At 42.3% G+C, this 24,739-nt stretch overlaps 1 protein-coding gene across 4 annotated transcripts in view; it reads right to left on the bottom strand.

The window, feature by feature from the left end:
- Nucleotides 1-24,739, bottom strand: part of EPAS1 (endothelial PAS domain protein 1) — a 117,402-nt gene that overhangs the window by 21,799 nt on the left and 70,864 nt on the right. For 3 of the 4 annotated variants that reach the window (XM_038177629.2, XM_072035727.1, XM_072035725.1), the window contains 5 exons: nt 14,096-14,286; nt 2,833-2,984; nt 2,309-2,393; nt 1,703-1,821; nt 1,352-1,554 (listed from right to left, as the gene is read on the bottom strand). In XM_038177629.2, the coding sequence (XP_038033557.1) occupies nt 1,352-1,554; nt 1,703-1,821; nt 2,309-2,393; nt 2,833-2,984; nt 14,096-14,286 (750 nt within the window). Of the gene's footprint in view, nt 1-1,351; nt 1,555-1,702; nt 1,822-2,308; nt 2,394-2,832; nt 2,985-14,095; nt 14,287-18,714; nt 18,768-24,739 lie in introns of those variants that run through there. The other variant, XM_072035726.1, reaches the window with a different exon arrangement.

A 24,739-nucleotide genomic window follows, 5' to 3' on the forward strand; every position in this document is an offset into this window, starting at 1 on the left:
CATGGAGTCAGAAGGAACTCACATGGATCATGGAGTCCAACTCCTGGCTCCGCACAGAACCACCCCAAAATCAGACCAGATGTCTGAGAGCATTGTCCAAACACATCTTGAGCTCCAGCAGGCTCAGTACCATGACCACTGCCCTGGGGAGCCTGTCCCAGTGCCCAAGCACCCTCTGGGTGCAGACCCTTTCCCTAACCCCCAGCCTGACCCTCCCCTGTCCCAGCTCCATGCCGTCCCCTCGGGTCCTGTCACTGTCGCCAGAGAGCAGAGCTCAGCGCCTGCCCCTCCGCTCCCCTCGTGAGGGAGCTGCAGGCCGCCATCAGGCCTCCCCTCGGCCTGCTCTGCTCAGGGCTGAACAAACCAAGGGGCCTCAGCTGCTCCTCATGCGTCTTCCCCTTCCCTTCACCATCTTTGTAGCCCTTCTTTGATGCTTCTGTAACAATTTTACGTCCTTCTAATATTGTGGTGCCCAAACCCACACACAGTACTTGAGGTAACAATCTCATAAACACAAAAACCAACCAACAACAACAAAAAAAAATAACCCAAAGAAGTGCAGGTGGGACTTTTTAGGAAAGCAAGGACCAGTAGAAATCTTCATGGGAATGGACTTGGGGTTCACTCAGAGGCAGAGCAGGTAGTTACCACAACATGTGAGCAGGGAGAAGAGATGGATGGTATGAAATGCCATGGAGATCCCAGGCAAACACATGCAGGCAGAGGTTAAGGGAATCTGCATTTTTTCACTCAAGAGTGAGGGGAATGGAAGACAGTGCTCCTGAACTAAGATCTTCCTCTCCATTTCATGACAGATAAACAGTAAAGAATAATTGCTCCTCATTGAGCAGAGGAGACTGCAACCCTATTTCAGAGCTGCAGATGCTCTGTGTGCCTTAGCAATTCTTAGTTAATGTAGAGCATAAAGTACTTTCCAGCTAACTAATAATTGTGTCCTGGGCCAAACCAACCATTAGACAGTCCTTGACCAAGGTCCATAAGGCATGTCCTTAGAGGCCTTCTCTAAAAACATAACAGAAATCCCCCATATTCTTCAGTTTAAAACCCAAGAAGCTATCGTTTACAGATCTAAATTGTCTCATCGTCTGCCAGTGAGCTTGAATTCCTCATTCAGCAGAGGGAAGAAATACAGCAGAAGTATCATTTTGTCTATACTGAGATTTGAGAGGGATTAAGTGAACCACTGAATAGCTGTCTTGGTAACAGATTGTACTTTCTTTTAGTCCTTGCTTACCAGGTCCACAGAGTAGGGCAGTTTAGAGGGACTGACTGCTTGTTTTGTTAAAGAACGCAGAAACATCCATGAAAAGGAGAAATCAGGGGACTTTACCTGTCATCGCAGTAGGTAAATTTCATGTCCATGCTGTGGCGACTCATGAAGGTCTTGCTGTCCAGGGGTATGTCAATGTTTGAAGGATGCTGAATAGGCTCACACATTATTATAAGGCAGGTGAGAAGAGGCTCTTTATACCCACACAAAGTGTGAGGAGGGCAAGTGTTATACACTTTAACTTGTCCAGTGCAGTGCAAAACCTGAAATAATGATTTATGAATGGAAAATGAACTTAGAATGTATGTTCTCCACAAGTCAAAATATATTTTAAAGTAAACAACAAGAACAAAAACAACAAAACAACAACAAAACCACCAAAAACCACTTCTTATGGCTAAAATAGGGTACCTTCCAGGTGGCAGACTTGAGGTTAACAGTTCTGCCTCTGTTGGTAACTGTGCATTTCATCCTCATGAAGAAGTCACGCTCAGTTGACATCTCCTTGTTTTTCTTTCCAAAGCCTGGACCTATAAATGGAAAATGGCAAATGAGTTTTCTCAGTTTCCCTTCCTGATTTCTCCTATTTTTAATCACAAAGGATTCAAGAGAAGTAACAGACTAATTTTCAGGTAATATAGCTGCAAATACCATCGAAGATGCATGGACTATTAAGACCAGTTTGTAGATCTTAAAATTTAAGTGGAATGTAAATGGGACTTTAAATTTATGTTTTAGCTTGTAGCACATAAATCTTTTCGAAGTGTTACATGTGAAGCCATTATCCCAGCTTTAACTTGGAGAAAGGAAACACTAAACAAACAGTTCTGAGGCCTATTATATTTAAGCAATATTTGGCAAAACAAAACAAATCTGCAAAGCATTGAATAACAGTTAATGATTACTCTAGGAACTAGAAGTCCCTTTACCACGACTAACAGATCTTTACTATCAGCCGATTACTTCATTTGGTTACTTAAAAGGCAAAGAGTGACCCTTTTGTATTTTCACAATTACCATTTTTCAGACTCAGATTCTCTCGAATTTCTTCATGGTCACATGGGTGAGTGAAGTCAAAAATGCTGTGTCCAGTTAAATCCACCTGTTCAGAAACAAAAACTATACTTAGCTAAATAAAAGCAACTTATAATGTATTCAAAATAATACAAAGTGAATCAAATGGATCAGAAGACAATTTCTTGGGAATCATCTTTTCTTGATGAAAATTGCAGTTGCTCATTTATCTGCTTTTAAATACTACCTGTTTACAAGAAAATAGTCGCTAGAATTAAGTGCATTGACAACAGCTTTGGGCTCATTTCCAGTGTCCAAAGATGCTATAGGTTTGATATAAAGGGAGAGGGGAAAAAACAAACAACAGACACAGTGCTGGCTGGTGTTCAGGGTACCCGTCTGACAAATGCCATTTTTTATTTCCATCTTTTTTGCAGTGACATACACCTGTTTTTCTGCCTTCAGGCATATGCCTAGTTTCTAGGAATTGTATTACAAACACAGGTAAGTGTTAGGGAACAAGTTACCTGGGTGAGACCCATGTATTTGTTGACATTCTCTGACAAAAAGATCATGTCTCCATCCTGTGTCACCACGGCAATAAATCCCTCCAAAGCTTTCAGGTACAAGTTGTCCATCTGCTGGTCTGCATCTAGTTCATTCTCATTGTCAGCACATACTGAGAAAAAAAAAGAAGAAAACATCATCTAAAAATCTTCAGCACCTTAGCCAGCCTTTTCAGCACAATCTCATCCAATAACAAGGCAACAAAATATTTTTCTGTTTGAATTTCCTTTCCGTAAATCCCTTCTGATGGAGTCTTTTTTTTTTTTTTTTTTTTTTTTTGAGAAGAAAGCCATCTGCACAGCGTTTAAAAGGGGTGTCCTTGTTAGTGGAAAGGCAGGAGATATTTTTCTAAATCTTTTGGCAAATGCAATAGATCCTCTATTGACCTTAATTGCTTTTCTGCAGGACGTGTTCTCAGCACGTAACACTAGCAACACCCAGACATGAAGCGCAGGTTCTGGGTGCACATCGTTTTGGCCACATGCTACCTTTGTATCTTTTAACAGGTACCAAGTACAGGGCAAATCTTACAGAAGGTAAGTAAATTTGTGCGTTCCTAACAAACGGTCTTACAAAAGACATTTCTATCAGGATGGTTTTTCCAAGGAGTTCAAATTTTCCTATGAAGCATGCCTGTAGACCTCCCCACTCAGAATGGAGATAGCTGTTAACACTACCTTTGGCAGAAAAGGTAGAAAAACTCTCCCTTGAAGTCCTTTCAGGAGCACCTTTCACTAAATGAACCTCAAAAGATCTGTGAAAAAGAGGTCCATCCCATCAATACCTGATTTTTTACCTGTAGGAGTCAGAACTCCCTACGCACCAGTCCACCAACTCTGAAACGCCCTGTTACCCATCTACCTTCCTCCTAACCCACTAAAAAATATAATAAAGTTTCAGATCCCACAAGCATCCCACATATTTGCCTACGTAGCGTTCACAACCCAGTGCATCTTACCATTTCCATGGAAGATACGTGGCTGTTGTGCTAGCAGCTAGTTGGTTTGTTTGGTTTTGGTTACTCATTTTCCTGTTGCTTTTTTTTTTTTTTTTTTTTTTTCTGTAGAGATGGTTGATGGCACTGCTATGCCCTCAATGTGTGTGCTCCATCTCCTGAGATGGGATGCAATATGGAGGCATGGCCACAGGCGGGAAGAGAGGGGAGACACTGTTCTTCCTAACGCCTCCTCTGCTTTAGCAGGTTTAAGCCAACTCTGCCACACTCTCAGCCACGTTCAGCCCCAGGAACAAGATGCCTGCAGGAGACTATTACATGGCTTGTAGTACATGGAGTACATGACTTGTATTGAAACATTTCTGCGTAGGAGCAGATATATTAATTTCTTGACATGTTTAGTGTGAAACTTCAGGTTGTTCTTTTTTTTTTAGAAAATTGTTTACAGATACCACAACCTGGCCTGTGTCCCCCTAACATGCTATTGTGAGCTTATCTTTACAGTTTTACCAGTTTGGCCGCACATTTGTGATCAGTCATTACAAATTTACATAAGGGTAAGGCTGTGAATTTGGACAAAACCCAAACCAAACCCTTCTTGCCTCAGAATACAGGATAACAAACTGTTAATACACTGCCAAAGACACAAGGCAATGGGTAAGTCCCATCTAGAAACACAGAATGGTTTGGGTTGGAAGGGACCCTAAAGCCCATCTAATTCCACCCCATGCCATGGGCAGGGACACCTCCCACCAGCCCAGGTTGCCCAAAGCCCCATCCAGCCTGGCCTTGAGCACCTCCAGGAACTGGGAATCAACAGCCTCTCTGGGCAACCTGCGCCAGTGCCTCACCACCCTCTGAGTGAAGTTTCTCCGAATATCTAATCTAAACCTCCTCGCTTTTATTTTAAAGCCATTCCCCCCTTGTCCTATCACTATAGCCTGACAAAGAGTCCCTCCCCAGCCGTCCTGTGGGCCTGTTAGGTCCTGGAAGACTGCTGTAAGGTCTCCCCGAGCCTTCACTTCTGCAGGCAGCAAGACTGCCCTGTGCCGAGGGGGCAGTGTCTCTGCTCCCTGGGTACATGGGAGTGCTCCAGGCTGGGCCCATCGCAGGGTTTTACTGGCCAGAGGCTCCAGCCCTCATTGCATCAGCCTGACCTGCAAGAGCAGGGAGACTCAAACCAGTTTCTTGGAGAAGTTGCTTTTGTTTGTTGGTTTAATGCTCCATTTTCAGCACATAGACACTTTTCTCCAGCGCACTTGAGAAAAGCATTTCTTTTTTCTTCTTTTCCACTCTGAAACAGCACATTCATCATTTTCCTTCAATTTTCTAGTGAAAATTTTAATTTCAGAAATAGTCTAGAAGCAAAAATCAGGTATTGCTTTGTAAAGCACGTTATTAGAAGTGTTTGTTTTTATTTTTTAAATATAGAAGAAGCTGAGGCAAACTACCAGGGCCTTTACTTTGAAGTATTTCAAATTACTGTTAAAGGATGAGTCTGATCTACATACCTCCTGCAGCTGCATCCACTAATGCCTAAGGCTAGACCAGGAGCAAATGCAGAGGGATTGCAATGCAGAGCACACCCAGCCCCTGTTTGGAATAGAAGAGTGGTAACAACAGTGACACCAGCTGCTGCTTCTGCAGCCTCCTGCTGCACCTCAGCACACCTCTGGCCCATCATCCACCGTGTAAGCACAGGAACGAACTGAGCAGCCCCAGAGCCACTGGGAGCACTCAGTTTATCACCCTTCGCTTCTCAATGCAATTGTTTGGTGTCAGGGAAGAGAAGATGCTGGGGATCACCAGCACAGGCTGGGGATGCACCATTTTGTGTGCCTGCACTGCAATTTTAACTACACAGGCAGGGGCCAATTCCTCCTCAGTACAAAGCAACTGACTTCAGGAAATTACATCAGGGTTAGCGTTTAAAATACAGAAACTGCACAATAATATATTTGAATAGTACGCACTTTGACCATAATGACATTTAGGAGGAAAAAAAAAAAAAAAGGTAAGTGACCATCTGCTCCCAAGCTTGTTTCTGCTGTGTAAAGAATGTCAAGGGTCTTTTTTTTTATTTTTTCTTTTTTTAAAAACTTTTCCGGAAGCAAACAAATGGTTTATTCAGCAGGGATCATGGCTATAGCCCAAGACAATCAGCCAAGTGTGGGTTCAGAGAAAAAACTGACTTTTCAGCTCTAACCCCAGACCCTCCTTTCCAATTTTTTTTCTAGCTCATTAAGTTTGCATTAACAAAACATCACCATTCAAAGGCAGGAAGGCTATTCAAAGCATTTGTATTCTTAAATGCCTCCAACAGTGAAAGACAAACACTTTACTTGTATTATCAGATGATTAAGTTTGCTTTTCCATGTATATAAATTATATTACTTGTACAAACACACAGAGAGGACATAGGATCACTCACATCAGGGCTGCAGGTTCAAACCCGTAACATCCTAGTCCAGCAAAGCACTTAAAGACATAGTCAGCTTTAAAGCACGTGCTTACAGGGATTTGCTGGATCAGAGTTTAACTTTATTATTAAAATTACCTTCGTCCAGCTGGAGGCATCTGCGATGTGGACTGGGAGGAGGGAGGGGAGAGGGTTTGTGCTGCTGTGCCTCCCTCACATAACCTGAAAGCCCCCCTAGTGTGTTTTGAACCCCGCTGCATCCCTCCTATCCCTCCCTGCTTAGCAGCCGGCTGCAGCAGGCAAGGGGAGCTGGCAGACAGCTCCTGGCAGCACTGGAAATGCTCACCAAGATGGATCACCTGAATCCGGGAAACTGGGGGCACTACCAGGCTCATAAAGATGGGTGACAAGTACATCCAGGGACCGTGGAAGGGAAAACGCAGCCAGGTGTGCTGCTGTGCTGCTCCTGACACCATCTCCTTGCCAGCCCCACCAGAGGAAGCCCCGGGACCTGTGCTAAACCCCTTAACTCTACTAGCTGAGCTGACTGAAGACCCCCAGTCTGCAGCAAAGAAATGTGCTGGGGGGCTTCACTGTGGTGCCCCAGTAGGCCCTGTATCAGGTAGCTTAGCAGAATAATTATATTAATAAAAATCCCTCGTATAAAATCCCCACAGTTTAGTTACAGCGTTACAGCTTGTTCCCTTTCTCCTGAGCAAATCGCAATTAATACACGAGGGTGTATACTCACATTAGGAGACTGATACATCGGAAGCAATTCAGTTACTGCCACTAGCAAGAATCTCTTTTTTTTTTTTGAATGAATCTGTCTTGCAGCAGCAAAACAGATAAAGCCAATGCTATTGCAAGCTGCTCCCAGAAAGGCATCCCTGATGTCTTTCACTTTGCTTTAAATTTTCTTCATTAATTTACCTCAAGGCAGGACTGAAGCATTAGCACAAAAAAAATCCAGCTTCAGATGGAAAGCATTCGAGAAAGCTGGGACCAAATGCAAGTAGGTTAGCATGAGGAGGGGGGGACAAAACTTCAGCCTCTGGTTTCCAGCAGGCCTGAGGTCACTGTCTGGGTAGCAGCATCCCCTGCAGACTTGCCAGCCTTTGCTAGGATTTGAAGGAAGGTAACTGTGGATTCAATTTATTGTGATTTTTAGGCAGAAATTTAAACATCACTGCTGTTTAAACTAGCTGCTAAATAAATTTTGAAATAAGGATGTGCTTCTTGTTTTATTTGTTTGTTTGTTTGTTTTTCCTGCGACCTTTTCCATTTCCCCTCTAATACAGAAGCATCTCAATTCAGGCACCATAACAACACAGAAAGGAGAGTGGACTGCAAATATTCCAGTTTAACTCTAAAAATTAATAGCACATTCAGCAGAATGAGATATTGCAATATAATTGTTCATATTATGGTTCCATTTATGGACCCCAGCCAAGACTGTTCTCATGCAGCACTAGGAAGCCTGTAAAGGAGGGAGAATCCCTATCTGGTTGAGATGGAAGATCTTGAAATAAGTCAGAGAGACACAGAGAAGAGAAGCAGAAACTGTCAGAGCTACAGCAGAGCCAGGAACAGAGTCACGGTGTCCCGAGCCCCCATCTGATGCATCACCCACTGTTCACATTGCCCCAAGGCAGTATTCCTTAGTCCGTATCAAATTTTGATACAGTATTTTTTCACTCTGCTTCTCAGTCTGTGTCATTATTGAAATGTAGTTTTAATCAGCTCTATTTTGAAAAAAAAAATCTAAACAACCAGACTAGAAGAAACTTTGAACTGCAATGGCAAATGCCTATTGCAGTGTTTATGATAACCTTTTATGCTAAAAATATCTCGTGTAAACAAGCTTTGATTAATTCCCACTGTCAGGATGTGCACTGTTCCCAAGTTTAAGAACACTTTTTCCGTAGATGCTTGCTCATTTCCTTCAGTCCAACCTCTTGGAACAAGTCTGAGGGCTCAAAACCCAGGCTCTCCTTGCAAGAAATAACTGCTCAGGTATAAACAGACTCCTAGCAAACAGCCTCTGCTCCTTTCAGCAGCTTTGCTCTGACGCAAAGGTGCCTTTCTTGTCAGTTCAGAGGTACAAAGTGTAAAAAGAGCTTTTACTAGGAGTTACGTCATCACCTTCACACAACTTTCAAGGCTTTGTCTCTTACCCTGGATTCTACAAGTACCAAAAAATCGGTTGCACATTGTGCATAGCAGACACAAGGCTATAGCTGCAACTACAACAGGGTGGTAAAAACTGCCTGGTGCTGCTCAGCGGAAGTTAGGGAAGATCTAAAAGCAGCTCTATCCTGCATCAGAAGGAGCAGCCTTGAGACAGACTCAGCTTTTCCCAGTTTCTTGTCTCACATCAAAAGAAAGCAACTATTTTTTTTTTTATTTTTTTTTTTTCTGTCATGACAGGACACCACATCCTGTTCAAAGGGATATTTTCAATATGCCCAATAAAAGCTTTCAGTTTAGATACATCAAGACAAACCTGCTCTTAAACTCAAAGCTTCCTGAAGGGCTCTTATCTCAAAGTGCACAAGCAACCTCGATAAAGAAAACACTTCTGTTATTGTTGCTTTGCAACTTTATGGCAGAGTTTGTATCTAGCCAAATCACTGAGATACTGCTCTGAGGAAGGTGCTGGAGTCGTGCAGCGATGGGTGTTGAGCGGTGGGACGCAGCATCGCATCAGATTGGGCTTTCTGAGCTCACCTTCCCAGAAACGGGATGGCACTTCAGGCGGCTGAAGCACTCGGTACCCAGCCCCGCTCACCCCTAGCAGTAGGGCTGGCACAGAACCACTTTTCCAATGTAATAAAAGCAAACAAGTAGACAAGCTATTTTTAAAGCACTGTTTTATGCCACAATGGTCTGAGATTAGATGCAGCTTGTCCAGACGTTCAAAAACAATGCCCACACCAGTTCTCCCTGCAGTTTGCACTCTCCCTTAAAAGCGTAGAGAAAAGCTATTTTTTCCCTTCTGCTCCCCGCTGGCTTTCCGGCTCTGTTGTCTGCCTCCCTTGAAACAACTTCACACTGGCTTCCTTGTGGCCTCCCTTCTCCCAAACAACTTCCCGTCTGCTTCCCTGTTCCCTCCCCATTTCTCCTGCCGTCTGCCTGCACGGGAGCGACTCCCATCCAGTTTCCTTTGCTGGACTCTCCATGCCGAAAAGACACCCGGGTGACCGTGCAATTAGCATGGGATTGAAGAAAGCTGATAAAGTCATGCTCGCCTGATTAGCCTAACTGAAAGGCCTGCAGCCCTGGCACACAGACCCTCGCTGGTGCCAAGGAGTTCTGGTTCCAGTAATGCCTTTATCGAGAGCGTGGTCCAAACACTTGAAATTATTGGCACCCCATACAGGCGTCCTAAAGTGGATTCTCTTCCTAATATTCAGACAATATTGTTCTTTAGCAAAAGACATATATATTCCTTTTGCCACTTATTAATACTCAAAAAAAAAATTAGCTACACTAGAGAACTAGAGACAAATACCAGTATCGGTCTTTCTGACTACACTGAAGGACAACATAAGGCCTGATATCCACAAGCTCTGACACTGGTAAGCATCCACCAGACTATTTTCAGAAGCAACTTCCTGGGATCAAAATCTTTACTTTTAATGAACAAACATCTATTCTAAATTTATCCCAAAGATGTTAACGTAGCAATGGCAAAATGTATTATGCCAACAGAATTAGAAGGCATCTTGAAAAATATTTAAGAGGTCATAATTAAATGATATTTCTACTAACATTCCAATTATACCGTGTACTGTTGTGTGCACAACATGGAAACAGTATTATAAAGCCATTGTTTCAGTTTGCTTCCTGTGATACCAATCTCAATCAGGCCGTCAGACGAACAGCCTGCATTTCTAAATGTTAAAGGCTTCCTCTCCAACATTCCCACACAGAATTGCCTACTGTGAAAATCAAAGGGAAACGTGTTACTAAGTAAAGAAGCAACTTTTATAAAGCAAAGCCTGGTATTTTTTACCCTTTTGAACTCTGAGATATACAACCAGCTATTTCCTATTATGATAGGATACAAGGGCCAAGCCGGGACCCCGCCATGCCTGCAGGAGCGCGCCCTGCAGCCCAGGCGCCGGGGCTCCCAGAGGCGCGTCGCGGGCGAGCTCTCGGTGCTGGCTCCGGCTCCGGGCTCTGCCATTCACCTGCTGGAAGAGTATAGGCATAGATCTCTCCAGGGCTCAGCTTCCCGACTGATAAATAATAGTTACGCAGACACAGCTAGTGAAACAGCCCGAGTTACACAAGCGAAAAGCCTTATTTCGAGCCAGGGAATAGCACGATGGGGCATTAGAGGCTCGATGCCAAAGGCCTGCGGCTGGCACACTGCCTGAGGCCATCTCTGAAACCCCATCTGGAGCGTGGGCTTGCAGTGAGATGAGGATGCAGCCCTGGGAAGGCCCTTGCTCACTTCGTTCCCAGCAAAACCACCGTGAAATGAGGAGATGAGTCCTTGTTTGAGGATCATGCCCATGAACAGCAGTATAAAATAAAATCTGTTGTGCTGGGAGGTTTTGATAGAATTAATAAATAGCAAAAATGCTCATCAAGCACAACTTTTTTCTCTGCTAACCTTTGAAGTATTTTTCAAGCTGCACTACAGGATTATTTTAGTGACATTGTATATATATAAATGCAGTAAATGTTATTTTAATGTCCTAATTAATGACTGAACATATACTCCCACTTAACTCCAGTTTACACTAAGTGTCTAGCCCAAATAATCAAAACGTTTTCCATGAAGACAACATAAAGCAAGGAGGAGGTCTGCGGGCTGGGGGAGACGTTTGTCTCTCATGCACGCTCCTCCAGTTCTCCACCTCCCTATTTCCCTGTTCACCTGTCAAGAGATGACAGAGGAAGATCCGTAATCCCCATCACTGGGGTTAGGCTCCTCAGAGCCAACACAGAGCTAACAGCCAAATTCCATCTGCTAAACGTGCCTCGGAAAAGGGGCAGTTTGGCATGGGGTTCAAAAGAGGTCTGGAGCAAAACAAGAGCAGGGGATGGACAGGCATGCACAAGCCACTTCCATTTTGCTCCATGCTCTTGTCAAAACGTGATAAGCAGCAAACCTCTTCATACGGGAGCCAAAAACTGTATCAAAACCTTGTAGCTTTTAATTAAATCAGACAGCCTTCTCATGAAAGGCAGTATCTTTAGGAAGACTGACATTACTCGGCAGCCCACAATCAAAGACTTTGATTCTGCTCCCACAGGAAAGGATCAGAAGAACAGCACCCCTCAGACATTAGCTGCATTAAGTAACTATTGTGCAACAACAGCGTTAATCAGCCCTGAAAGGCAGTATTTTTTCAACAAATCTCACCTGCCAGAAGCCTGCTTAGAAATGTCTATATTCAATTTTCCAGTCGTGTCTCCTGAGGGGAAGAAACAGTTCTCAAACTGATAGAAATTTACTTTGGCTAGACTAGCATTGTGCATCTGCAAATCTCAGGAATCTCAGCAAGTGTACACTGTAGGACAATCAAACAAGCAAGAAATAATACTCTGAAGTCATTATCCTGATAGTGATAAAGAAAGTTCTCTCTCTTATGCCACTGTATTCCAAAGCATGATAAATTTTATCTTTCAAATATTCAGGGCTAAACAAATTTTCAGCCTTTTTGTTTAGTTTGGCTAATTTATATGTTAGCTATACCCAGAGGAATATAAGTAGCAGATGAGGCCTTTACAAGCAACCCGTGGTTTTCTGGCCTGAGTTCTTTCATTTCCATTTGTTCCCATGTCTGAAAATAACACCCAACTCTTCCAGAAAAGTAGTCCCTTTAGACTACCTTAAGCTCAATTTCTCATAATAGAAGCACTAAAAGATTCTAAAATTCAGATCTACATCTTATGGACAAACCTGCATGTGACTAGCAACACAAATTTTAGTGAGAAGACTTAAATTAAACTGATATTGTAACTGGGGAAGCAGATCAGATTTAAGGCAAAGTAAGTAACTAACTTAGAAGAAGCTTTGAATATTATTAAAACACAGCCTGTCATAACTGTGACGATTGCTTTCGAACTGCTGGGTCATGATGATACCTCAAGAAAACGTAAATCAGCTACATGAGTCACATTGTTTTTCAAACACTGTCACAGAAAATAACAGAAACATACGCAAAAGTATAAATATTAAATAAATATATGTAGTTGTCATCACTATCAATTGATACAAGCTTAAGTCTTGACACTACAGAAGCACTAAAACAAATATTTTATCTAATTTTTTCCTTGTCAAGAAGTGTAAGTGTATTTGAAAAGTTCACTTTAAATTGAGCAGTTTCCAGGTCAGCAAGTATATTTTTCTCATGATGACAACATCAAACTATTTCATTTCAGCTTTCACAGACACAAACATTATTTACATTATCTGTTACAGTCCTGCAGAAGTTTGCTTTTCCTATTCTGTGCCAGTCTCTAGCTCATCTAATACAAATATTTGTAAAGCTTAAGCTGTTTTTATGAGAAAGCTACTAACAAATTGGCTTGGTGGACAGCATTTTTAAGAACATTTACCTATTTTATGCAACTTCAAGCATTAATTGCATGAAGAAATCAGAGATGATTTCCAAATGCTGTTCAGCAAATAAAGTTTACTTCTTACAGAAGTAAACATCAATATCAGATTCTATAAGCTAAGATTAAAAAAGAAAAACACCACCACCACAAAACACACCACACATTTCATAAAATAGTCTTAGCAGAGCCCAGAAAAGCTACAAAAATTACAGACATAGAACTGATTTTGTCATATCTTTGAGACTAATAACAACAAACCAACAGCATACTTTTCCAGAGAATGAGATACTTCCTAATGGCATTTATTAAAGCAGTTGTTATGGTATGACTCAACTTTTCTAAAGAGAGGAAGTGCAATCCTGACCTTATTGGGATTTCTGCCATTAATGAAGGAAAAGATGAAATTTTGGCTTTACCTTTTGCAAATAATACAGGATTTCTTTTTTAACATATTCTTGGCACACAGAAGTCACTGTGTGAAAGTTCCCCCAGAAAAAAACAGTTGTTTTTATTGATCTTAAAGGCTACTCCAACTATAGATTTCTATCAAAGTTATTATGCAAACATAGGGGCAAAATAAGAGCACTGTTTTGTTTATTGGTTTTAACAGGCTATGAAAATGATGCTGGTTCACATTTCATACTACTCCAAAATAATTAAGACTGATGAAATAGAACCCATTCGTGTCAAGTATTTAAAAGTTGCTCACTTTAGCTATCTCATTGTATTGGACAACCTACTACATATTACCAGTGTATAGCATGATCAAGCCTGTAAAATGAAGAAGTGGACCTTCAGAACTTCCCAGCTGCCTTTTGAATGCACTGGCACACACATGCTTGCCATGACCAATCCAGATTTACTTCTTTCAGCATAGAAGTTTATAAGATGTATGTCTGAATTCTGATTTAACTCCCAAAAGCTCAAAACCTTGTAACTGAGTTTAATAAAACATATCCAATAGTTTTTATAGTTCTTTTTTTCTTTTTCAAAGATGCAGAACTGCATCAGTTGTTAGTTTGGTAATGAAGATCTTATGCGACCAGATTCACTCACATTTCCTATCCCAATTCAAATATACATAATTCTGATTAAAACAAAACAAAAAAAAAGGAAAAACAAAAAACTTTAAGTCTATTTGTATTCTCACAACACAAGGACTTACATCCTGTTCTCACTTTAAGACCTCGTGTTCAGAGATGACCATGCACATTTTCACCAAGCTGATACCAACCAGCATTGACAACTTCTTTAAGCCAGACATTACCTGAAGACAGAAGCTTGTGAGTGCGTAGGAAACTGATTGCCAGGCGCATTATGGATGCCTTGTCCAGGTGGGAACTGACATTGTGGGGAAGGGGCAGCTCGTGGGCCAGCTCATAGAAAACTTCGGTCTCTTTGCTTCTTCTGCATCTTGCTGCATCTCTTGATTTCTCCTTCCTCCGTTCTGAACTGCTCCTGGCAGGTAAAAGAGAGAAAGGAAAAAACATTTCTTGAAATGCAATTCATGACTTAAGAGAGACATTTAGAAGAGTAAGTCTCATCAGTGATGAATCCATTCTGTCAACTGATTTAAACTCAGTTGACAAGAAGCTAATATCTATTTGCTCATTTACAAATAGGAATTAGGAGGGAACTGCTGCAAAGGGAAAATCAGCCTTTGGATCCCCTGAGTCCTTGCTGAATGTAACAGGTACAAGATATGTCTTAGGTCAGAGATTAAAAACAAAATAGCAAACCATTATTCCTGGGATTCAGGAAATGTTAAAAATTGTATATCTAAATTTGTTTTGTTCAGTCTGTATTTATTTACTTGAAAAATACTCCAGGACAAAATGACACTCAAAGCTGGAGACAACTAAAGCTGGAGAAATGGCAGAGTGTGTGGCTGTGTCATTGATAAAATAAGCTGCAATTGCTGTTCCCTGCATTAAAGTAAAGGTAATAATAGGGTATCCAATTATGCTTGTATATACAGCTGTCTCAGCCCTTAGCAGTACTGTGAAAAACCAACTTTCCTCAACCACGAGCAATATAAAATGGGAAAGAAAATACTATTGCACACAAGAAACCTCTCCTTAGTAAAAGCTATTCTAATGAAATCACCCTCTTTCCATTGTCTATGAGAACAGGCTTCTTCTTGAGAAATAACAAGACCAACAGAGCTAGCCTCCCTCAAACTCCACTGAGAAAAGAAGAGCAGGAAATAACAAAGGGGAAGACATTTTATGAAGCAAGTATGCAAAACTAAGCCACCAAGGGATACAAAGCTAAATTTAACGTGTGAGAAACACAAAGGCTACATTTGTTATGGATTTGGGATAGGTTAGTTTAAGAGCAAACTCCACTGACTAGTGTTTGATAAAGTACGATTCTTATTTCAGAGCACGAGGAGCCTGTGCTTAAATACTACCATTTCAAACCCAGGTAGCTCTGCTGATACTACAAGTTTCCTTCGCTTGCATGAGTTGGTGTTTCACACCTCAGTCACTTCAATACATAATGGATTTATTTTCTAGTAGATTCCTGTAACACGGTATCAGTGCAAATATCACAGCTTGGATGCGCACAGGCTGGGGAAAAGATCAACCACACAGTTTCTGCGGATGCACATTCATTTCCAGAATCACCACCTGTGGCTCTCCACTTAACAGGCTTTCTAAATAAAAAGCTTATCATAAGCTGCTATTTCCAATATTAGTATAAAGTAATTGAGTCTATAAAGTTAAAAAAAAAAATCCCCATCACACCAGGATATTTAACTGTATTCTTTCATGTAAAGAAGATGAGGAAAACAAACAATGTGACATATTAACCACAACACTTAATCCTAGATGCTGTTTAAATCATGGCTGGTACAATGTAACACTGCAAAAAATAGAAAAGAACTTTAATACATACTAACATAGTTTAGAGAAGATGGCCATTTCTAGTTGAGCCAGACCACTGCAGAAGTTTCTAGCATGGAAACCTCATGTGGCTTAAAAAATGTATAAGAAAATTAAATAGCCAGGATACATGTTAAAATAAAGTAACAGTAAGGTGTTTATTGGGGCGCATGCAAGGCTGGGCATTCAACAGCATCTTCCAAAGCAGGAATCTGCTTGCAGCACATCAGCAGGGCTCCCATGCTGCAGAACAGTTGAAGCTGGGCATAGGCTTGGGGATCAGATAGGTGGGACGGCAGGTGCTCACTAGTGGGTGTGCTAACAGAGCACAGGGCCTCATAAATGCTTACGGTATCTTCTCAAGATCCATGATCAGCCTTTGGCAAACCTCTTTCACAATTATTTTGCCCCAGGTGAATATTTTCTAACGTAGTATCTGATAGAGGAGGTATGCACAGGATGAGACTAACACACATTTCAGTATATAACAGCAGGATCCAACTTTGGTAACAACTTCAGTGGCATCATTGGAGTGAGCATCAACCCATCCAAGTCTGAATATAAAGCATCAGATATTTACAAGGTAACATTAACACGTTACTTTTCTCTTTGTCAAGTAGGAGTCCGATTGTATGCACATTAAAAAACAAACAAACAAAAACAACCACAACTGCAACAAAAACAACTTCATACACAGATGTCCTTCAAGGTACAACAGAAAATGCCTTATGTCATCCTGAAGCAGATGCAGGGAATGGGAGTACAAGGTAAATTACTTAGACTTTCAGAGGTACTTCCTTCTCTCTAAATAAAAATGCATCTGTGCTGTGCCTATAAAGATTCCAGTCTGGGAAAAAATCTTCCCAGTTTCTAATTCTACCATTGAAATAAAAGGTTAGAAACAAAGCAAAACCAAGAAGAGCAAACTACACAGCAATATTTATGAGAATTTCCAGTTGCAGCTTGGAAAATCTAACTTGAACCACAAACGCGCGAGCTCTGCTCTAAGTCTAGAGCCCACAATTTTCACATTAGAACCAACTTGGGGAAAACATGGTCCAATTTCTCCTCATTTAAATACTAATTTTTGGGAACTAAGGCCAAAGCCATGTCGCAATTCAAGCAGGAAAAAATGGGTTGTATAAGAGGGGGTTGGGTCTCTCAAGATGCCACTCCAGCCACGAAGAAAAATATTTAGTCTTGCTAACCTCTGTAAATAGAATTGTCAAGGGTGGCTAATGAGACAACAAGCTGGTTTCATTAACCGTGGGATGCCCAAGATTTCTAACAAGTAATGCTATGAGCATGATTTTTTCCTCTGTGCTGCAGATTCCTTCCCTCACCACTGCCTCCGATGGTAGTTTGCAGCTTTTCCAAAAGAAAAAGCATTTGATAGTCTACTTGACTTGGAAAATGAGAGGAAGAATCAGCCTGTTTGGTTGCTATCAAAAGATGTTCTTGCTCGCACATTATCATTCTGAATAAACAAACAATTTGCTTGTTAAGCATTTCCCTGTGTGGTTTCCTGCACCTCAATTTTCCTCCTCTTCTTCCCTAGCTCAGCACACCCTCAAGTTGTGTTGTTGTTTTCGCCAGACAAGTACAAGCGCACGGAGGCACAAAACAACCCCCTGGCCCCACGCCCCATAGCATTTCCCCCAAGCAGACAGCTGTGCTTGTTCTTTCCCTGTTTCAAAGACTAGCCCACATTCATCTTGGTTACACAAAAGTCTCCAAAACCTGCAGTCAGGTGCTCCAGCTCTGCAGAATGCACTATTTTCACGCTTTTCCTTTGCATGCACCAGGCCATCACATCTCTCTGAAGTTGCCCCCATTTTATTTACTGGGCAAGCTTTTCTCCCTGGGCAAGGGCTGGCTACCCACAGCCAGAAAGCAAAAACTTAACTCCACAACAACCCTGTTTGAGGGCCAGGCAGAAAGGTTTACACTGAATCCTGCTCACACCTCATTAGGGCAATAGAGGAATGGCATAGGCTCCAGCTAATTCATGAATCATTCCCTCCCAGTGTATAAACCGCCCACTTATGTGGCAAAATCGAGCACATGTGTGCGTCACTGCTAGGAGAAAGTGACGCAAGCAAAGGCAGAAACCTTCCTCACCCAAACCCATGTCAGATTTTTAAAACTTCAGAGGGAAAAGAGAGCAGAAAGCCACCACAGGTCAACCCACCCCAGCCCACTGACAAGGCAGGGAGGTCCTGCAGGGAAGCCTCCCTCACGCCTTGTTCTCTCAGGAGTCCCTGGCACGATCAGGCCCCGCTCCACGGACACTCACACTGTAATCGCAGTGTGATCGCAGACTGTTCCCCTTAAAATTACACCAAGGGAATGGGAAAGCTCAGATCGCCACTGGAAACGGGGTGACGAAGCTCAGGAGCAGGCCTGGGGTCTCCATTCAGGACCCCGGCCACTCGCTGCTGGCCACGTTTGGTTTGTGTTCAGAAAACAGAAGTTAGGGGCTGTGGCCTGCGAGCAGCAACACCAACCAGCAAGCAGTAGCAGTTTCAGGTGAAGCTCCCAAGCTGACAGAAGCCAAAGCTCTCTGTGTTTCTTCCACCGACCCAGACAGCAAGAAGCCCAAAGGGTACACCCACGCTCGCCCAGCACATGGCTCCGCCGGTGGGGAGCACCCGAGCAGGCCCAGGAGTGCCAGCGGGGGCTGGATTCCTATCCCCTCGCTCACCCCAGCACCCTTGCAACACAGCTCCACTGAAATCAGCGGGAATGCCTGCAGACGAAGGCCTTGCTCGTTCGCTTGGGGTTCAGATCGTAATCTGGCTTTCAGCAGCCTCTCTGGCTGCAGTACTGGAAACTCCAGGCTCGGAAAAACCTGAAGCCCCACATAACAACTCCCGTCCAAACAACCTTGCAAAATCATCCTGTGGGCTTGGGGACCCGTCCTCCCGGCGGCTTCAGACCCCCTGCAGCAGGCAGGAGCAATCCCAGCCTGTGGCTACCTGTCAAAGCTGGTACCTACCCAGCCAACGATGACGCTGGATGGTCAGCTTCAGCCATCCTCCCGATGTCTAGGGTGTTGGTGGCCTTCTTGAAGCTCACGGAGCAGCCTGCTCTGCGTCCCAGGCTGAGATAGCACTCCAGCTCACCGTTTTGTTGCTCTCAATAAGTCCACATGGGTCAATACCTCGCGTGTGTAAGACTAGGCAGCATAGTAACTGTGCTGAATTATTCTCCCACCTTGTAGGTCCCAGATGACAGAAGATTTTAGAGAAATCACAGCCTGCACCTTGAATAAGAATACCTTATATCTGGTAGCCTTCACTCATACCTGCACACTGTGTGACACGCACATAAAACCTTTTGAAATACATAGTTCAGATTGACTTCCCTCTATTTCCTTCACTATTTTGGTGACCCTTGGACTTTGCTTCAGACTGCCTCGTACGCAAGCTAGTAAAACAGCAAGCATATTACTTTATATCCAGTGGCTGGTTATTAAATGCTTCTAGCTCCAGCACTTTAAAGGTCAAGAATCCACAGTTAATTAAGCTGTCACATGAAATTTCTGTACTAAATTCTCATTTAAAATGCCTTAGAGTTAAAGTTTCAAAAGCTAACTTGCAGAGCAAGAAAAATACATTCTAGGGATGAAAGGATTACAAAATATAGCACAAATAAGTTTTTCCAATTCAAACCAGTAAAAACCCAATAAAAATATTTTAATGGGCAGTACTATCTTAGATAACAACAACAATTTATTTCAAACTAGCAAGTCCATTTTTTTGCTGTGTTTACATTTTGCTGTACCTTCTGCTTAGCAAATTCCTAGATAATTTATAATCTACCATACTATCGAAAAAGGAGTTTCGCTCACTGTGAGGCACTCCATAGCTATCTCAGAACCATACGGCTTGACGGCTCCAGAGATGTGCTTCCATGGGCACCAAGTCATGCTTACTTAGCCTTAAAATTCCTTTAAAAAGTATTCACGCAGCTTTGTAACCATTCTACCCAACAAGCAGTTTATTCTGGATGACATGCTGTGCTTCTCGAAAGCCCCCTCCGTTAAAGTAATAAAAGTGACCATCAGTAAATAAAAGGTGCTACAAACAGCAATTTACTCACTCACCAGGAACTCAGGACCAAATATGAAAGCTGTCAATGAAACCCATACACAGTGCCATACAGATCCGTCCTTATACCTGAACTCTTTCCAGTGAAAATAATTATTCCTAAAATCTGAATATGCACTAGATGAGTGAGTTCAGCACACCAGCAAGAGGGAAGGAAGGAGGACAGAGAGTTATTCTTGGACAGAGAAAAAAATGGTTTGAAAATATGTGTAGTGCTCATGGCTGTTAAGTGCTAAAGCAGTGTTGCTGCACACTGGGATATGGTACTCAGTACACAGACAAAACAAATATAAACTCCAGCAAAATAGGGAATTTGTTAATAGAGGAAATGAGAGTTCGAAGGTAACAAGAAAAACTACTAACAGAAAAGGCTATTACAAAAATAAGGAAATGAAATACCTTCCACCCTTCCTTTAAAGCTGCTCTAACTTACAGCATCTCACCACCGGCTCCTTGGTTTGATCGGGGGATTTCTTACATTTTATGTACATACCCACTAAACAACAAATCACTGCTAGTTCAGTAAACATTGGCACCAACTACCAGATCAACACGTGATGCCATTCTTCCCTCCAAGTTTAAAACCAAAGGGCCGATTTAATGAAAGTCAGGAAAATGAGAAATACGAACAACTCAGGGACAGATCAGGGAAGAGTTCATGTTAAGGGCAAGGAACTCATTTCTGTTCTCATTAGACATTTCCAAACAATGCTTAGCATGATATGGGGATTGGCTAGTACAAGCAGGGTATCATGAGATGAAGCTTAAGAGAACACAACTGACTTCTGGTGTCTTGAAGCTGGGCATATTGATGGTTCACTAAGTCCACGTCACTCTAGGACCACCACCACCACAGCTGACAGTAACATAGCCATGAGTATGCTTTCTTGAACAGGGAACATACCAAATGTTTAGATAGGTACAAGGAAGATGCAGTGGTGCCCAGTGCCAGGATAAGAGGCAATGGGCACAAACCATGACACAAGTGGTTCCCTCTGAACACAAGGAAACACTGCTTTGCCATGCAGGTGATGGAGCACAAGTTGCCCAGAGAGGCTGTGGAGCCTCCATCCTGGGAGATCTTCAAAAGCTGCCTGGACACGGTCCTGTTCAACCTGCTGTAGGTAAACCTGCTTGAGCAGGGGTTGGACCAGGTGACCTCCAGATGTCCCTTTCCCACTTCAGCCATTCTGTGATTCTGTGAAATCCCATGTGAACCTTACAACCACATGTGAGACCAACTTCCCCAATGTCTAAAGCTCTGATGGCATCTAAAATCTATATGAAAACTGCATTACTGGATTTGCATTTTATTTATTTCAAGGAAAATTCCTGGCATTCATTTCTGGAAAAAAAAAAGGAATGCTGAGACAAAAACATTATAACTACACTTTTAAACAACATTTTTATCATTTGCATCTTCCATTTTATGCAGCTTGTAGGATAACTCTTTGTACCTCCAATTTGAAGTACCACTTTGAATACAAGCTATCACAGCAGCTAAAAATTACTTTTGTGAGTTCAGTGATGGGAATCTTACTGATGCTGCTGTAGCCCTTGTATTTTTTAAAGCATTAAGGTTTGCAATATGTCACCAAAGTATGATAAATTTAATCACAGTAAGCAAAACAATGTCCACAGGATTTATGTCCTACCATTTCTCTCTCGGGTTATGAGTACCTTGAACTGGAGAGATAAGTGTTAGGATTTCAGCAGCTATTAATCTGGTCCTCGATTATTATTTTATGATGATGGGAGCGCAGTCCGTCCGTTAGTCACCATGCCAGCATGGACCCGGCACCTCTGAAGATATGCCAAACACGTTGTTCCTGGGGCAAGATGTAGCTCTTGGGAACTGTATGAGGATCGTGCCATGCATAGAAGATGCAACACTGATGCTTGATCATCAGGTAGAGCAGATGTAGGCAGTGCCTTTTTGCCTTTTCAACCCATTCCCTGGATTCAGGTGAGAGGAGCGCAGCATGATGAGAAACATTTCTCATGGCTTAGTTTTCAGTCAGAGCAGTTTCCTTCACCAAGTCACTGTGCACTCAGCAAGCCCGAGTGCCAGCCACAGAAAGAGGGAGGATGGCTCTGGATCATCCCATAAAGCCAGAGCCAACACTCAAGCAGATCAGAGAACCAACTCCCCTGTGTTCTCAAATACTGAGGAAATTGTGAGAGAAAAAAAATGCCTAGCACATGGCCAAACCTCGACCAGAGGAGCATAATGCCTTCTAAACTCAATCTTCTCTCCTGAGACTGGTTTTGTACTGCTCTGCTCAGTCAAGATATGGGATCATGGATTCCTTCCCTGTGGCAATCAACTCCTTGATACCAGCCAAGACATAGCAAGCTTCAGAGATAACTCGTAGACTAAAAGGAAAACAGACCCACTGAACAACACTACAGAAAAGGACTGTTTCAATGGCTGAAACTGAACATGCTTCCAACCAGCCATTTTGGGGGTGATAAATGTACAACTCTGCTTTTCTTCATGGTTTCCACTCACACATTCAAGAGTACCTGCAGCCCAGCTAGAGCTGGAATCGCACCGCAACAGCGGGGATAAGGTTATGACAATGCACGACCTGAGATCTCTATCAATGATTTGTGTTCTGAGAGATTACAGATTCTTATCCTGTGGCTTTACTTGTAGTAATCAGTCAATTTTGACAGCTAATCTAAAGGTCCATAGATATTGTTGCTCAGAAGCTCAGCAGGTATTGCTGAGATCTGTTTTTAGATAACCCAACTATTTACCCACTTTAAAAAACACATACCAAAGGATGTGCTTTATCTCCTCACCAGTGGGTTAAAGCTAAAGGTGAACGAAGTGCAATTCACAGGCCCAGAAGTTAAACTCAAAACCAGCCTCGTTTTTCAGATGGGACACTGACCACATCCCAGCCCGTACCCAACCACAACGGGCGTTATTTATCAAGATGGTTTAAGTAAACAAGCACAATTTTTCAATTAAGCTTTATTTCAAGACTAAGGGACAAATATTACCATCACATGACTGTAATACCACCAGCACGCATACCTGCCCTGGTAGCACTTCAGCCTGAAACCCCCTCAACTATAAACATTTGAAGGAGTCACGCTGAAGCTTGTTGACAAATCCAGTATTTTACGATCTAATGCTGCGTTGCAATGTGGGCAATACCCACTGAAATTTGTGGAGTCTGTGGTTAAAATCTCTGGCGCTTCACCAGGCTCAGACACACATCCCACAACATTTTATCTCATCGCACTGGCACATACGCTGACAGGTTCACACAAGGGGCCTTTGTGGATAGAAACAATGAGAGAGGCGCGCACAGAACAGGAAAATGGGTGGTGACCACCAAGAACTGGAAAAAAGCCTCTTTCAAAGGAAGGTCTTTGAAAACATTCATTACACCCCACCCAGCTATTTTCACTACAATATTTCAGTACATAAAAAACAACACAGGGAAAACAAACAGCCCACCCTTCAATATGCTATAGGCTCTTCAGCCCCTGAAAAAAAAAAAAGATCAGCAAGCCATAATGCTGCAGAAATCTTCACCAAACAGAGTTGTGTAACAGGTCTGCAAGCATCCACTGCAACCTTTCCCCCACCAGCAGTCTCACATGTCTCCAGTCTCTCTATATAAGCAGTCAATTAGACGTCTTTATTTTCAAAGTCATCAAAATTTCAAACTGCATTGGCTGGTAAAGAAATGACAGTGAGCATTTATAGAGATCGTAAAGTAAATATATTGTGACAACTCAAAAAATTGTTAGAGAAGTGAATGGCCTTCCACAATGCATTCCAGCTGTGCTTTTTGCCTTGCATTTCCTAATTTTACCAATTAGGGCAGTAGTTAGAACTAATAAAATATTTAAGATAGAATGGCTGCAAGACAGAAAAGGAGCAATAAAACTGATCCATAATGAAATAGGTCTCTGAAATCAGCACATCCTCAAAGGCTAGGGGCCAGCCTTCAAGGTAAGGAGGCCAGGCTTTCACAGAGGCTTGTCTCCACTGCAGCAGGTGAGGTTACCAGAAAAGCAAAGATTGCACAGGTGAGCCCCTCCCAGCCTTGAGAACACAAAATGATGTCCTCCTTCTCCTACCAAATTCAAAGCAATCATCAACATTACTTTGCCTGTTAATAAGCTGTGTCTTGTCCTTCCCTAAGTGTCAAATCCTTTAAACGCCTCTGTTAATAAAGTTAAGAAAACAGCTCTTGCAATAAAAATCCTTATGGAATGATGTTGACTCTCTTCTTCCCTTTTGAACCTATATCATTTTAATATGTGCCCAGTTACAATGCAATTTAACGGTTTCTCCGTCTCCCTCTCTTGGTCATTGCAGACATCCACAATAAGACAGATGTCCAGAGACCCAGAAAGATTAAACAGCCACTTCTTTGGCAAAGAGGGAATAATAATTCTTCAGAACAACAATACTGATGTTTCTAAATTTTGATTATTCCATGTAACGCTGTTTCCTTGACTTCCTGAAACAACTATCCAGTGTAAATCCTCAGAGCCAGGCTGTGTTTTTTTGCCCTTTGGGGTGCGAGTTTTGTCTGTACAAACATCCTGGGACAAACCTCCTTCTTACTTTCCAGGGGGCTGTTACTTTACACAGTAGTTCTTTAATTGTCTGTCTCTTCTGAAGTAAGCCATCAGGTAAACTGAAACAGTGACAACTTCACATGGTGTGATTTCAATCTCCCATTGGTATTTAGGTCTGTCACTAGTTTAAACTGATAAAATAAAAGATTAGTGGCTTGATTTGGTCTCCTCTTTCTGCACAGGAAAATGAGTCACCTACTGAAGGTTGAGATTGTTTCCCCTATCTGGCCAAAAAAGCAGTAGTCCCTTCAGCAGTGTTAGGCAATTCTTCTAGATTTACAGCTAAATCACAAACTGGAG

This window comes from Anas platyrhynchos, chromosome 3 (genome assembly GCF_047663525.1).
Source record: "Anas platyrhynchos isolate ZD024472 breed Pekin duck chromosome 3, IASCAAS_PekinDuck_T2T, whole genome shotgun sequence".
NCBI classification, from domain to species: Eukaryota; Metazoa; Chordata; class Aves; order Anseriformes; family Anatidae; genus Anas; species Anas platyrhynchos.